General features: G+C 45.3%; 1 protein-coding gene across 1 annotated transcript in view; it reads left to right on the plus strand.

The window, feature by feature from the left end:
- The window catches only part of ALDH18A1 (aldehyde dehydrogenase 18 family member A1), a 46852-nt gene that overhangs the window by 27548 nt on the left and 2602 nt on the right, over window positions 1-16702 (plus strand). The window contains exons 8-17 of the mRNA XM_082854280.1: window positions 1194-1318; window positions 2314-2458; window positions 3143-3216; window positions 4412-4505; window positions 6995-7215; window positions 9750-9887; window positions 12318-12513; window positions 12617-12738; window positions 14764-14950; window positions 15937-16032. Coding sequence (XP_082710406.1) covers window positions 1194-1318; window positions 2314-2458; window positions 3143-3216; window positions 4412-4505; window positions 6995-7215; window positions 9750-9887; window positions 12318-12513; window positions 12617-12738; window positions 14764-14950; window positions 15937-16032 — 1398 coding nt within the window. The remainder of the gene's footprint in view (window positions 1-1193; window positions 1319-2313; window positions 2459-3142; window positions 3217-4411; window positions 4506-6994; window positions 7216-9749; window positions 9888-12317; window positions 12514-12616; window positions 12739-14763; window positions 14951-15936; window positions 16033-16702) is intronic.

A 16702-nucleotide genomic window follows, 5' to 3' on the forward strand; every position in this document is an offset into this window, starting at 1 on the left:
CCCCACATGCCACAGAGCAGCTAAGCCCGTGTGCCACAACTACTGAGCCTGAGCTCTAGAGCCTGCAAGCCACAACTACTGAGCCCACGTGCCACAACTACTGAAACCTGCGCACCTAGAGCCCGTACTCCGCAACAAGAGAAGCCACGACAATGAGAAGCCCATGCACTGCAACGAAGAGTAGCCCCCACTGTCCGCAACTAGAGAAACCTCGTGCACAGCGACGAAGACCCAACACAGCCAAAAATAAATAAATAAATAAATTAATTAATTAATTATTTTAAAAAAAGATTTGGAACAGTGAAGCACAGGGGTATATTTTAGCACAGGAAAAGCAGTAACTTAAAAACCAAAAACATCACTGCCTAAAATGTCCTTCAGCCAGTTCCTGACCACTAGCAGTTCCTCCCTGTCTGTGTCCCCCTTAGACCTTGACATGACTCCATTTTCTCAGGCCCTCTTTTCCCCTTCTAAGGCTCAGACACATTCTTTTTTGAAATGAAATTGTGAGGATTTTTAATCTCGGATGGTATGCATGTAACATTTTGTGTACCTCTTATTTTATGTCACGCTACTCAGTTATAAAGAGGTCACAGGCTTTGTGGTGACAAATCCAGACTGAAAGCCAAGAGTCATGCGCTCTTCTGCTGACTCAGCCTAACCTTCAGAAAGGCTTACCCATAATGTGGGGCGTATAATGTGACTGTTTCAAAGGGTACTGTGAGAGTTAATGAGAACCTGTTTCATATGTCATGCCCTTGGAAAGAGTCACATTAAACAGTATACAGCTGCTGCACTGTTTGTGCAAAAGCCACTCATCTTTTTCAGTTGCATCCTTAAGGTTCAGCATCATAGTAGAAATGGCAAAGGTGAGGATAGCTTCCCTGTAGACTGTGGGCAGGGCCAGTAAATTCTGTGCCAGGGATATGGCCGTGCTCTGTTGCTGGCAAACATTCATTTATGAGGCAAAGTTATAAAAGTATGTAAGGTGCGTCCTCCCGGAGCTGGTTTTCAGTGTGAGTAGACTCCACGAATCCCTTGACCTCTTTTCTTGTTCGAGCTGGTGGAATAGCAGAATTTATCTGGATGAGTCGAGTACAGAGTAGTTATAGTTGGCAGGTCCCTGTGGAGGTCTGTCTTGGGGGATGCTCACTTCTGTTAAACAGCATTACCGACTCTTGTCCACTTTTTAGGCCTCTTTGACAACCCCCCAGGGTCAGATGACGCAAAGCTCATTGATATATTTTATCCCGGTGATCAGCAGTCCGTGACATTCGGAACCAAGTCCAGAGTGGGAATGGGTGGCATGGAAGCCAAGGTAAGAATCTGGTGCCTTTACTGCCCGTAACAATTTACAAACCAAACTGTATTTTATCCTTCTTACTTTTGTAATTGAGGGCTGATGCACATACACACTTAAAGATACACATATCTAAATACAGGTTTAATGCATATTGTGTACCTATATTTAGTGATGTCTTTCTATGTATTTTTATTAATATATTAAGCGTGTGTTCATATTATAACCTCCTCAAGGGCAGGGTCTATATTTTTTCATAATTCATAAATCCTCTAAGTGTTAATATTAGAGCTCAAATATTTCTTTCTTTCTTTTTTTATTTTTATTTTTTTGCGGTACGCGGGCCTCTCACTGTTGTAGCCTCTCCCATTGCGGAGCACAGGCTCTGGACGCGCAGGCTCAGCGGCCATGGCTCACGGGCCCAGCCAGTCCACGGCATGTGGGATCTTCCCGGACCGGGGCACGAACCCGCGTCCCCTGCATCGGCAGGTGGACTCTCAACCACTGTGCCCCCAGGGAAGCCCCAGAGCTCAAATATTTCTTGATGAAACCTTTAAAAGTTCTTCTCTCCCATTAATTGTTCTAAGAAGTTATACCTTTTAGGTACAGAATCATACGTAGCAATGGCAGAGAGGAGGACAAGAACCCCAGGTACAAAAGCCCAAGAGTGCTCATGATCAGATTCCAGGCAAGCAGCAAGCTGGACGCTGCAAGCTGGCACAATAAGTCAAATGTAGAAGTTATGCGTCCCAGTACTAGAGAGGCTTAGAGAACACGCTGAGCACAAGGGGCAGATTGGTTTATCTTTAGACAACACATGCCAGGGTTGGGTTGGGAAGAGTGCATGGGCTGAGCATGTCTTGAGAGCTTCTGAGCTGTGCAGAACCTTCCTACAGATAATTAAATTGCTCAATATCATGTTGTATTTGCTATGTTTTTACATGTTTAAAGTGCAGGGGCCTAGACCCTACAAAGGTCTGAATCTCATCCATGGATCTAACTTCTCCCGTTAGGTGAAAGCAGCCCTCTGGGCTTTGCAAGGTGGTACTTCTGTGGTCATTGCCAATGGGACCCACCCGAAGGTGTCTGGGCACGTCATCACAGACATTGTGGAGGGAAAGAAAGTTGGCACCTTCTTTTCCGAAGTAAAGCCTGCAGGTAAGTAGTTCTTCATAGAGTCCCATGGTCTCTGGATGATTGCTAGTAACTCCATGGCCTAGATGGGGCTGAATACTGAGCTCTCCCTCTGGGAGGAGAGCTTACAAAATTCATGTGCTAACATTATGAAATATGGTATAGTTTCGAACACTGCTTGCAAAATTGGATTCTACTTTGGTTTTGTAAAACTTATCTAACCTGCCTAACTAGGCCTCCTGTTCTCACTAAAATCACTAAGTGAAAGAGTATAAGCATCCATTTTCTCAGGAAACATTTGCTAGGCCCATGCTGGATGCCAGATACTAATGAACACTGGAGATGCAAAGATGCATAAGAAATAGTATGGGCTCTCTCAGGTGTTCCCAAAGATAGCACTGCCATATAATCTGCATTCAGAAATGCAAACACATTAGAAAATGTAAGCCAAAGTGGAATTGAGAAGAGCTCTAGAAGACATAAATCATATTGTCTGCCCCCAAAATGCAGACAGGTTCTTGTGTTTCTGCCTGAGTTAATCTGGTATGCTCTTCTGCCAGTTTATTGGTCAGAGTGATCTCTGGATGTGAAAAAAGCACACCAAGACCCTGAGCGTGTGCTGTGTGCCTGCAAGGAGCCCGTGCACATCTGGGATAGTGAGGGGGCAGTGAGCTGACCGTGAGCTGATGTTTGCAAATGTTCTTGCAGGCCCTACCGTGGAGCAGCAGGGAGAAATGGCTCGATCAGGAGGAAGGATGTTGGCCACTTTGGAACCTGAGCAGGTAATAACCCTAGCTGATAGTTTTGTTAGTTTTCAGAGTGAGTCATAACTGTGAGGTTTAGTGTACAGTCAAGCCTGCTGTTTCCCCCTTTATTCCTCGAGTCCTGTAGAGTTAGATCTGAGTTACAACTCTGATTCAGATTTGTTCTGCCTTTTTTCTTTTTCTAAATTTCATTTTCCCTTCTGTCTTTTATAGGCTTGAAGCCTAAGGTAGCTTTGCATCACTATGATGTTTTGATCAAAAGTATCATGAAAATCATGAGACCAGAGAGGCTCCCAAATCCTGCCACATAGTGGGCAGGGAAATGTAGGAAAGTAACTTTTCCCACCTCATCCAAATCACCAAGATTACCTAGAAGATGGAAGTTCAGAGCCTGCTCCATGTCATAGCCCTGCCCTGTCCACAGTGACTCAGTCAGTTGAAGTAGCAGACACGATGAAGTGTGAGAAGGTCGGGTGGAAGCAGGGTGCTGGCTTCCCAAGGGTTGCGGTGTTAGGGCTGGATTTGAAAGTGATGTATATACGTTTCTTCTGGGGAGTACTTTGGCCTGAGAAGGGAGAAGAAAATTTAAAATAACTACAAGTAGGAAAAGGCAAGCCCAGGAGAACCCTAGCTTCTCTCTCTATTAAATCAATTCTTTTACTCCTTTAGTAATCACTACTCTGATTTGCCATGTTTCCTTATCTAGGTGGGTAAGGATTGGGGTCTCCTCCAGCATCCAGGACTGGGTTTTTCCCCTTTGACTGAATTCATTTAATAAATAATTGTCGAAAAAGAAGAACTAGATGCAAAAACTTACCTGGGAAATCAGCTTTACAGCTGGTGCTATTAAATAGGTGAGATGTGTATGTCATGCTGATTCAAAGTGCTGGCGCCTATCTCATGGACAAACTGAATAATTCATCATACCCTCTCCCCCACCACAAAGCTGTGGTTTGCTAATCATCATCAAGAGTGGTAAAAGAGGAAGAAAAGTGAGAAGAAATGGGGAGGTTAGTAGTGAGAGAGGAAGGAAAAATGAGGGGAGCAGTGGTGGGAAACGAATGAGTGAAGTAAGGAGGTTTCAGTCGTTGATGACTGGGATTTAGGAGCAAGGCCGGGCACACTCAGAAGAGTAGGTTTAAAAGTGCGGTGTGCGTTTTTTATGGGGTAACATGTTTGCTTATTTGTTTTAATGTTTTACCTTTTTTCCTAGAGAGCAGAGATTATCCATCATCTGGCTGATCTGTTGACGGACCAGCGAGATGAGATCCTGTTAGCCAACAAAAAAGACTTGGAGGAGGCAGAAGGTAAAGACCAGGCAACTTAGTTATAGAGAGATTTATTTGGGGTTTTAGTCTTTGTTTTACTAATAATTCTTATATCATAGTCTGCCTAAAGTCAAGATGGTCATGGAAGAAATTACATACTGTATACATCATTTTTATTGAGGGTTGGTGCCTGGTATTCATTGGGAGTTTTCAAAGTACACGTACTACCTCCACCCCTTTTCTCGGATATTCCATATAAACCTACCCACCCCCCACCCACTGAGGGGCTTTTTCCTTCCATTCCCCACAGTCACAAGCCATGGCTACTGTGGCAATTTCAAGACAAAAAAGAAAAAGATTGAGGACCTCGCTATTTTAGACATTAGGCTAATAGCAGCTAACGTTTACTGAGGCCTTTCTGTGTTTCTGGGCATTATGCTAAGGGATTAACAGGCAGGATCTGATTTTCTCTTCAGAACATGGTACCTATAAGGTACCTACTATTTATTATCCCTGTTTTACAGAGGAGAAAACTAAAGCGGAGAGAAGTTGTTACATGCCTAAGACCAGACAGCCAGTAGCAGATCTGGGAACGAAACCCAGATGGACAGTGCATATAAAATAGTTGTGGAAATAGTTTGTGCAACCTGTGTTGAAAGATAGCTTATCTCCTAGTTCCTTAACCAGTATGTAGTCTGCCATCCAGAAATGCCCTTGAGGTGCTAATGGTAGCATAAGTGAGACGGCTGAACTCTCATTGAAGACAGCTAAATATGTGGAGTCAGGTAGGCCCTCATCTTTCTCTCCTTTTCTTAATTCTCTGTCTTTTCCACCCTAAAATAATGGGGGTTGATTTTACGGGGTTTTAAATTTCCTTTTCTTGTGAATAAATGTGCCTCAAATTGAACATCCAAATTAGTGGTGTTCCCTTTAAAGAAACCTTGCAGGGCTCATCAACATTATTTTCATTCCTTAAAACATTTTTGAGCCATTACTTTGGAACTTGCTTTAGACTTTACATCTGGTCTTTTGAATTTTTGCAGTATTGGAAAGCCATAAAAAATTTAAATAAATGGAAGAAACCTTTATTACTATTATTGACATCTTATCCAATTCTTTAAGTTAAAAGAATTAAGACCCACAGGGGTTAAAGCTGCTGCTCAAGGTCACACACCTAGTTGTTGGTAGAACTCTGACTTCTGATCCCAGTTATCTCTCTCTGGACATCCGCAAGGACACACATGGCTTAAGAACAAAGTCTCAGGTATACACAAGCATGGTAATCACCTTTGAGTCCCGTGAGCCCATTTCAGGAAATTTATCCCTAAGAAAAGATTGCAAGAGGAAAAAATAGCTCTGTATATAAAGTTTCTTAGAGCAGGATTATTTATACCGTTGAAAACTGGAAACAACCTGAGTGTCTGATAACATAGGTACAGTCATGTACATTGAACTGTATCAACTCAATGGAATATTTAGTAGTAATTAAAATAATTTTGGCAACATGGAAAATGTACGTGCATTGAGGTGAAAAACTAGAGTATAATATTTAATATGCACTACAATTAGAACGATTTTTAGCACATGGGGAGAAGTGAAGAAAATTAATTAAATTGATGTAATTGGTTGATAAAATAATGGTTTCATTTTTTTTCTTAGTATAAGGTTGGCTCCTCCCCTCCAAAGTAGAAGTCTTTTTATAATTTTGTCTTGGTGGTTGTGACTATAAAAAAGAAGGGGAAATTTTTCATAATATCATTCAACATTAACCATAGTAATGATTTATGATACATGATTGCAAATGGTTTTCCTGAGTATGTGTGTGTTTGTGTGTGTGGAGAGAGAGATGATCACACTGTGCATGCTTTTATATGAAAATTTAAAGAAAATTCTGTATATGAACTTACCATAATTCTATTTAAGTTTTTATTTCAAAAGAAAACATCTTTATTACTTCTGCTTATAAAAATAATTCACTCATTATAAAAAATTTAAATAACGCAGAAAGATAGGCAGAGATCATCACTGTTCTTGATGCTTTCCGACATCTCTCTGCACATGTATATGCAATGTGTGATAACTAGGGTGATGTCATACATGCTGTTTTATAGTTTGCCTTTTTCACAAACTACATCCTGGACAACTTTCCATATCAGTAAATATAGACATTTATTTATAGTAACTGCATTGTACCCCATTGGCTGAATCTATAGGTAGAATTCAGTTTCCCACTATAATAAAAATGCTGTGATAAGTATCCTCACTACATGCAGGTTTGCTGATACAAATGACAAATTTCTGGGACCGAAATTGCTGACACCAAGGGTGTGGGTGTGTCCACACCTTTACATGATGATGTATACTGCCCAACTGCCCCTCCCAGAAAAGCTGTGTAAATGATATGTCCTTGTCTCCCTGAGACCCCCTGAGTTCCATGTCTGTTCCTAACACAGTGCCATGTGTTCAGTAAAACAGCCATAGCCCTCCCAGGTCTACTGCTTCATCATGTGCTCTTCACACCTCTTCAGGGAGACTCGCAGCCCCTCTGCTGAAACGTTTGAGCCTTTCCACGTCTAAATTGAACAGCCTGGCTATCGGTCTGCGGCAGATCGCAGCCTCCTCACAGGACAGCGTGGGGCGGGTTTTGCGCCGGACCCGAATTGCCAAAGACTTGGAGCTCGAACAAGTGACTGTCCCAATTGGAGTTCTACTGGTCATCTTTGAATCTCGCCCTGACTGTCTACCCCAGGTATGTGACTAATGCCTGCCGTTAGGGTAGGGAATTGGAGGAAGAGCTTCTTTTCAGGACGCAGATAAATCTCCCGAAGATATCTTTCTTTTCGTTCCTTTCCTGCCTCCCTCCCTCCCTTCCTTCCTTCCTTCCTTCCCCCAGAGGTAATTTTTGAGACTTTATTCTCAGGTTGCGCTTAAGGCAATTTATGTTTTTGATTTTTCTTGTAATTCTAAAGAAGGTAATTCATATGTCCATTTTACAGTTGAAGAAACTGAAGCTTATAGAAGTTAATTTTCCTGTGACATTTGTAAGGATGGAGCTGGGCCTCCAGCCCAGATGAATCTCCCATGCCATGACACGGGAGTACATTTCCAAAAATCTTAGGACTTCCCTGGTGGTCCAGTGGTTAAGACTCTGTGCTTTCACTGCAGAGTGTGCGGGTTCAGTCCCTGGTCAGGGAACTAAGATCCCACATGCCGTGCAGTGCGGCCAAAAACAAAAACTTAGCTCACTGGAGCACTTTGTCCCCTGACCACAGGGTCCCTGCTAACCTACTGCAGGCTCATTCACCTAGTAGCTGGTTGTGCCCATGTGAAAAAGACCCATTTATTATCAGTGTCGCAGATGGCTTCCTGTAGGTACATCTCTTAGGAAGAAGAACTTTCAGTAGTTAATGGAAACTAGCGTGTGACCCCCTTTAAGAAATCTGACAAATCACAGGCTAATTGAGGCAAAGCCATGTGGCAGAGGTTTTGCCAAGTGGCCATGCTCTGAAGTATAAGGTGGTATTAGAGGGTGGTCTTGCTCATTGCCCTAATTCTCGCCCAGAAATCTGGAACCACTTCCCCACTGGACTGTCCAGTAGGATGATACCAGCCTTTTCTTTGCATTAGCCCCAAAGTCTCACAGAGAGATTCTATTTAAAAACAAACAAAAGGGACTTCCCTGGTGGCGCAGTGGTTAAGAATCCGCCTGCCAATGCAGGGGACACGGGTTGAATCCCTGGTCTGGGAAGATCCCACACGCCACAGAGCAAGTAAGCCCGTGCGCCACAACTACCGAGCCTGCGCTCTAGAGCCCGCAAGCCACAACTACTGAGCCCGCGTGCCACAACTGCTGAAGCCCACGTGCCTAGAGCTCAGGCTCCGCAACAAGAGAAGCCACTGCAATGAGAAACCTGCACACCACACGAAGAGTAGCCCCCGCTTGCTGCAGCTAGAGAAAGCCAGCGGGCAGCAACAAGGACACAGCACAGCCAAAAATAAATAAATAAATAAATAAATTTATTTTAAAAAAATAATTTTAAAAATAAATAAATAAATAAGAACCAGTACCTTTTTACGCTAGGGCATAGGTGACCATGGGAGTCCCACATGCTCTGTGGTGGCTATTCCCTGACATGACCTAAAACCAGCTGGTCCACCAAGGGACTCTCATACCATTGGGGTCTGTCCTCAGCCCCTTTCTGCCTGTATATCTGTCTCACAGAGAACCCCCAGAGATAACTGCAGAACTCCCATCAGCTGGTAGAAGTGGGTCCTAAGTCTCTCTGTAGGCCGTGTTCATTAAGTTTTCTCTGCTACCTTTTATCCATACTAGCGAATATTTCATGAGGGAAAGGTTTCCTCTTCAGCCAGTTACAGCTGAGGTTCCTCACATGGCATCACAGAATCCATGAATCATAAAAGTTGTATGTAGAATGCTGTGTGTTTGTGCATTTATCTGGAAAAAGTTTACATAATTTTTGTAAGGGGTTCATGAGCAGCAAAAACAAAAAGGGGTTAAGAACCATTAATGTGGAGATTAACGTGTTCAAGCAAGTTTTTCTAAGTTTCTTTTGATACATTACAAAAACGGGAAGATTTTCATTCATCCCGAGAGCATTCAGGAAGTTCAGCTTCGGGCCTTGGATGGTCAGGTGAGTGTCATTAGCTCTTGGCTCTAAGAGGGTAACTAACCCCCCTCCTGGATGGCCTGCTTCTTCCTCCCAGCAGTCTCTGCCGCAGCTGTCCAGGGGCTGGCGGCTCTAGTCCTCTCCAGGGTCTCAGCAACAGCCATTAGAGCTCTCGGAACAATGACAGGGCCAGGGTACGATGTGGCCAGAGATGCCGCCCAGCCTGAGTCAGGTGGAACAACACCTGAGTCAAGAGGCCGCTGAGCACCTGTCCTCCACCGTGGCCAGAGAGGGGAGTGCTCATGTGACCCTGGGCACTTAACTCAGGTTACAGCGTAATGGTGCTAAGGAAGCTGTACAGCAGAGTTCCTGCGATCCGGGGCTTTGGCTCTGGAGTCAAGGCCCCCAGCTCTGCCGCTTATAAGCTGTGTGACCTTGGGGAGTCACCAACTTCTCTGTGCTTCAGTGTCCTTATGTGTAAAGCAGAGGATAAAACAGGTACTTAATTCACTGGAATGTTGTGAAGATGAAACATGGCAGGCCTTACAAAGTGACTAACAGTGGTTGGCACAGGAAACGTGCTCAGCGAGCACTAATGTTACCCTTACTTTTACTGCTTTTTCCCTTTGGTTCATTGCTCTCCTCTGATCTGCAGGTGGCAGCCTTGGCTATCGCAAGTGGTAATGGCTTGTTACTCAAAGGAGGGAAGGAGGCCTCACACAGCAACCGGATTCTTCACCTCCTGACCCAGGAGGCCCTCTCAATCCATGGAATCAAGGAGGCCGTACAGCTGGTAGGTCCCTGGGAATGAGCCAGGTCAGGCCCAGAGGGCCAGGTCAGGTCTTTGGGTGTTTGAAGCAAAGCTTAGGCCACATAAGGCCAAGCCAGTGCAGACAGGTTTGATTGGAGGAGCAGCAGGTCCAGTGTGCCGGTGACATTAGACAATGGCAGGGCTGCCTTGACCCAGAAGGGTCTTGAGTGGCTCAGCTGTCTCATACAGCTGTGTCCTGGTACCGCTAATTTACAAGAATGCCTGTTAGCCCTTCATTCTTAAGGTCACAGGCAGCAGGAATACCAGACCCAGACTATGAGTGAGGCCTGGGTTCTGCTCACTGGTAGTGATTTAGGCCAAGTCAGACAGATACATTTTATGAAGGTTTGTCGGAAACCGTCATGCAGCTTGTAAGTATGAGGTCATGCTGTTAACACTATTATTATTATGGTCATTATTTTAACCATTGTGTCACTCTCCTCAACCGTCCAGTGGAGGTTTTGAAGTACTAGATAGTTTTATTGAGTACCTACTGTGGGCAAGGCACTTTCATTCCATTATCTCATTTAATCCTCACAACAATCTTATGAGAAAAATTATTAGGTCCATTTTATAGATGGAAGAAAAATAGGCTCATTGGTAACATAACTTAGCCAGAATCACCCAGAATTTAGATTTAGGTTGACTTAGGTTGACTCCAGATCCTTCTCTTTTTCCCTTGAGGCCCACTCACTCCAACATTCCAGGATTCCGTTGGCTGCTAGGAGGGTGTCTACAAACCTGCCTCATTACATGCTCCCTGACAAGAAGCTGGGTTATTCTTACAGCAACATAGTGGGTAGAAAGAGCACAGGCTGTAGGGGCTCCAATCCCAGCTGCTCCATACCCTAGTTTTAATTCGACAGATTTCCTCCTCTCCTCCTTCTTATTGATGTATAACATACATAAAGTACCCTGATCACATGTGAACAGCTCTGTAATTGTGTCCGCTTATATGCACGCACATAACCACCCCCCGCATCAAGATACAGACTATTTCCAGTACCCCAAAGTCTCCCTTGTGCCCTTCCCCATCAGTAGGCCCCACCCCACCACCAGGAAACCACTCTCTTTTTACTTTCTTCACATTCAATTTCTTTTGCCTATTCTTGAACTTCATATAAGTGAAATAATACAAAATGCACTCTTTTATCTGTATTTCTTCTGTTCAGGTATTTCTTTCTCATGTCCATGAGATTCATCCTCATTGTTGCATCTAGCAGTACTTTTCCCTTTTTTATTGCTGTGTAGTATTCCATTTATATGCATGTACTACAGCTTATCCTTTCTTCTGTCGATGAACATTTGGGTTGTTTCTGGTTTGGTGCAATGCAGATTAAAGTTGCCATGAACCTTCTTGTACATGTGTGTATATTTGTACTTCTCTTGTGAGTAACATGTCCATATGGGGGAAAATTAAAAATCCAGAGGAAGGAAAAAATGCCCATAATCTCAGAGTTCTAACACAAGCACTTTAGTCACTCCAGCCAGCATCCCAGGGTAGAGGTTGTCAGCAGGAGTCGTGGAGAACCGTGACTCCCTAGCAAGACCAACATGTCATTAGGCTGTGATTAGAGAGCCAACGGAGCAGCCACTTCCTTTTGTGATCTTCATAGCCTGGCATACTCTGTACCTCCTCGACCTTCCAGAGATAGCACGTTGTACCTCTTCTAGCATCTTAAAAGTGTCTGTCCTGTGTTATGGCTAGTCATAGGGTAGTCCTGTCTTCCCTATCAGACTCTGAGTTCTTTGAGGGCAGGGACCCTGTCTTGCATGTTTTGTAATACAGAGCACAGGACCTAATGTGTAGAGTTTGATAAGCATTTGCTGGACAACTTTCAATTCCCATGATCAGGAACTTAATCTTGTTTTTGTTTTTAATATTTATTTATTTTCCTTTTTTTTTTTTTGGCTGTGTTGCGTCTTAGTTGTGGCACATGGGATCTTTGTTGAGACATGCGGGATCTTTTCATTATGGCACGCAGTCTGCTCGGGTTTCTCTCTAGTTGCAGCACGCGGGCTTCTCTCTAGTTGTGGCGTGCAGGTTTTCTCTCTGTAGTTGTGGCACGTGGGCTCCAGGGCACTTGAGCTCTGTAGTTTGTGGCACACGGGCTCTCTTGTTGAGGTGCGTGAGCTCAATAGTTGGGGCACACGGGCTTAGTTGCCCCGCAGCATGTGGAATCTTAGTTCCCTGACCAGGGATCAAACCCACATCCCCTGCATTGGAAGGCAGATTCTTTACCACTGGACCACCAGGGATGTTCCTTAATCTTGTTTTTGGAATAAGTTTTCAGAGCATCAGACTTAGTTCTCAGGAGATACAGACATTTATCTGTGAAAGGGTTGCTGCTACTTCCATATTTTGTGTGATCAGAAGATGTCATCTTTACCTTTTATTCTCTGCCTTTTCAGGTGAATACCAGAGAAGAAGTGGAAGATCTTTGCCGCCTAGACAAAATGATAGATCTAATCATTCCACGCGGCTCCTCTCAGCTGGTCAGAAACATCCAGAAAGCTGCTAAGGGCATTCCAGTGATGGGGCACAGTGAAGGCATCTGCCACATGTACGTGGACTCAGAGGCCAGCGTCGACAAGGTCACCAGACTAGGTGAGCTCAGTGGTGTCCCGTTTCATGCGGGCAAAATACTTGTCATGTCCTCGGTGGCTCAGGATCACGTTAATAGAAACCATTTTTTGTCCTCCTCTTTCAGTTAGAGACTCTAAATGCGAATATCCAGCCGCCTGTAATGCTTTAGAGACTCTGTTAATCCACCGAGATCTGCTGAGAACACCATTATTTGACCAGATCATTGACATGCTGAGAGTGGAACAGGTAGGACAAGTCCATCACTTCCTGTCTTCCCTCCCGAGATTTAGAAGCTGTGGGATCAGACTGGGAGCAGCTGCCATACCATTTAAGGAAGTGTGAGAAGCAATATTTTTGAGCATCTGCCATATACAAAGTTCTGTGCTGAGTACACAGTGAGTAAGACATGCCTTTGCCTCTGACAGTCTAGTGGATGGAAGAAACCCATACACGAATAGCTTCATTCCAAAGTGGTGTGTGTTCAGTGCTAAGAGGGTTCAAAGATAAAGCAGGTCACATGGCAGCCCACTGAATGGACTCTTTCCTGCCACCTCTTACTCAGGCGGCATACAGTTTATGCTTCTGAACACACATTCTTGTTTGGATTTGATTTGAAAAGATTGTGCAGAAATGTTTTCAAACCAAAGATTTATATATAGCTGCTCCTCCACAGATGTCTTCAATTACCGATATTAATGTGCTTATTAATACAGTGATATTTGGGAGTGAGCAGTTTGTATAATGTCCTCTCTGGATTATTTTCTTACCGTGTCATTAAGATTATAAACCACCAGTGCCAGTAAGTTTCAACTATAAATGTATGCTCCATCCTAAATTCCTGATTGCAAGAAAGATAGATGTTCTCCAGGTGAAACTGGACAATCTTAAATTTCCTGTCAGGATGCATTTTAAGCTTCAATATCTGATGTCAGAATTATGTAAACTAGCACAGCAGTAGAGAAAGTGACTGCTGGTCTTCGTTGCTTTGACCCTGAGCATGTGTCTCTTCCCTTCCATCCTTTTGCTGAAAAGGAAGACTTCAGTCAGCTTATAAATGTGGCATGGTCCCAGTTTGGAAAATGAAAATAAATGTACCCCACAAATTATAAGGGAGTTAGATCACATGATCACTTACGTTTGGGGCCTGACCTTCCACTGGTGGCCTGTTTGAGTGCTCACGTATGCCAGGCAGCACACTGGCCTGGACTGGACAGGAGGAAAGCTCTCCTGTATCCGGGAATGAAGCCCCCAGTTCTGATTCAGACAAACCCACAACATCCTCAGTCATCCTCAGCATTGCCTTGAAATCCCTCAAGTCAGAATGAGCCAGTATGTGTACTTCAGCCCCTTGTAGTGTAGGAAGTACACCAGAGGACGACTTGCACACGGGTGGGGTTCCAGCCCCTGGGGAACATGGTTGGACCCCAGGCCTGGAGGAAGTGTGGTCCCAGATAGGAAACCATTCAAGGCCTTGGGAGCAACGAGGACATGACAAATGTGGTTTGTTGTGACTTGAGCCAAGTCAAGAGCTTGGCCCTAAAGAATCAAGGCGTGAACGCTGCCCTGGGAAGGTCTCGGAGAACAAGGCCTGAGTGGGATCACACTGTGACCGGGGTCCCCAATGACCAGCCTCAGCATCCTTAAATTCCTCCAGCCAGAAGCAGGGTTAGCCCCAGAATCTGGACCTGAGCTGAACCTGGAAATGGGGCCAGACTGACAAAGTCAGAAATCTAACGACTAACCACAGTTTGAAGTGGTTACTAACCACAGTTTGAAGTGGTTTCCAACCGAGTACTGTTTTCCTCTAAAGCACGCCTAGGACTTCTCCAGGGCAGAGGGAGGAGAAGTGTGTTTGTGGCATCTCCCTCTTTCCGTCTGAGTCCAATGCCTAAGTCCCACATGCTAAGAATGGGATTTTTCTCGTCACGTGTTCGTTTTAGTAAAATGCCAGCAGTCAAGGGCTTATGTCAGTAGCCCATTAAATGCCTTGCACATTCTTCACATTCAGAGGCTTCCTGCTGAAATCCCTGCTCCAGTTTTACTGGGGGCCCATTGCTGACAGGTGGCCGTCAGCATTTCCCAAAGCAGAGCATCCTGGAGGGTGGAAGGCTGCCTCTAAAAGGAAGCAGGGACTAGTTTAGTTTCCAGGCCACAGGAGCCCTGGACTCATCATCTTCAGGCTCATCTTGCTGTTGGATCCCAGAGGGAGGAGTGTGCGCTTGCCTCTTTCTGCTGTGTTTATGTTGTTGCCCCGGACTTCCTCCGTCCCAGGTGAAGATTCACGCAGGCCCCAAGTTCGCCTCCTATCTGACCTTCAGCCCCTCCGAAGTGAAGTCCCTCCGAACTGAGTACGGGGACCTGGAACTGTGCATTGAAGTGGTGGACAGTGTGCAGGAGGCCATCGACCACATCCACAAGTATGGCAGCTCCCACACGGACGTCATCGTCACAGAGAATGGTAAGTGTGCAGGGGCTGCAGCACACGGGGTCTGCGGGGTCTGCGTTTTCTGCCTTGATCTCCACGCTGACCCTGCTCCTCTCAGCCCCTCTTAGCCTGCAGGAGAACGTAATCTCAGTGGACTGATAACAATGCCTGGTGTGGGCGGCACTTGCTGGCTTGCTGAGTGTTGTCACAGTGGCCCCGAGGGAAGAGGCAGGGAAGAGGTGATTCGCTCCACTTTATACGTGGCTCACTCTGTCTCAGAGGCGTTACCATTTAATCCATGCAGCAGTCTTTCCCAGTTGCTGGAATAAACCCATTTTACAGCTGAGGAAATCAAGGTTCAGGAGGTTAAGCGCAGAACCAACTAGTTTAGGGCAAAACCAACTCTCCACAGTCACTCATTCCCTCCACAGGTGAGCCTGGGTGTCAGGCACTGGAGGCCCGATGGTAAAGGATGCCAGCATGGCCCCCTCAGGGAACTTGCAGTCAGTTTACTGGGGAATCACAGCACAACCAGTGAAAACAGTTAATACTTGAGCACTTGCCATCTGCTAGGCTCTGGGATGAGTGCTCCATGCTGTTGGTTCATTTTATCCTCTCTGCAAGCCTGGGAGCTGGGTAATACTGTCAGTCCCCATTGTACTCAGGCACAGAGAGGTTCAGAAGCCTGTCCACAGTCACTCAGCTGGTGGGTGTGGAGTTTGAGTTGAGACTTTGGCATTTGACTCAGAGCCTATAAACAGATAGTGTAGACAGGCCATTGCAGCACTGAGGGTATGTCTGCAGGGAGATCTGGATTCCAGCCCAGTCTTTCCCAGGTACCTACTCCTTCAACAACAGGACTGATGAAGCTGGTTTGCTTTCACAAGTCTGCATGTTTAATACGTGGGGAAGCACCTCAGGGGCCTGGGCCCTGCCCCAGTCAGGCCCTGTTGAGTGGCTGGAAGCAGGGATGTTCTCCCTGGCCCATCCTAACTCAATTTCTTCCCTTTATGCTACAGAGAAGACAGCAGAGTTCTTCCTCCAGCACGTGGATAGTGCCTGTGTGTTCTGGAACGCCAGCACTCGCTTCTCTGATGGCTACCGCTTCGGACTGGGTAAGAAAGAGTCTGGTCGGGGAGAAAGGAGTCCCTTGTGAAACACTGTGTGGCCCCAAGGAGCATGGTAAGGGTGGAGGAGACACCTGGCCTTTACAGTCACGTGCATGAGCACGATGACGCAGACATACCGAGGGAAGGTTGGTTTATGAGAGAGAATGATAACAGCTACCATGAACTGGTAGAAGTCCTGTGTTCTAGGCATTTCACATGCTAAGAAGGTAGGTACTTGTATTTCCTTTTTCATAGATGAGGATACTGAGATTCAAAGAAATGAAGTAACTTGCCCAAAGTCATGCAGCTGGTGTTCAGACCCAGACTTCCGTGAGTCCAGAGCCTGGACTCTGCCACATACAGCAGACCACAGTGTGTCTGCATGCATGGATTATGACAGGTGTGCATGCCAAGGTCCCGTGAGAGCACTGCCGCTGCAGACTTACTCCTTCAGAGGGACACAGCCAGGTTGCCTCAGAGCTAGGAATCCACCCTGAGGACAGGACAAAAGAAGGTGTTAGTACCTATGCTGGGCTGAAGTATGAGCATCAGAAACAAATAGGTAAGTCCAGAGGTGCAAGGTTGACTTCTAATGCAGACTTTGAAATAAAAAGCTTCACAAAGACACCCTCCCCACTTCCATCATTAGTAATAAATTCTCCATCCCCCGGTAGTA

The sequence above is a fragment of the Leucopleurus acutus genome, assembly GCF_964270905.1.
Source record: "Leucopleurus acutus genome assembly, chromosome: 14".
NCBI lineage: Eukaryota > Metazoa > Chordata > Mammalia > Artiodactyla > Delphinidae > Leucopleurus > Leucopleurus acutus.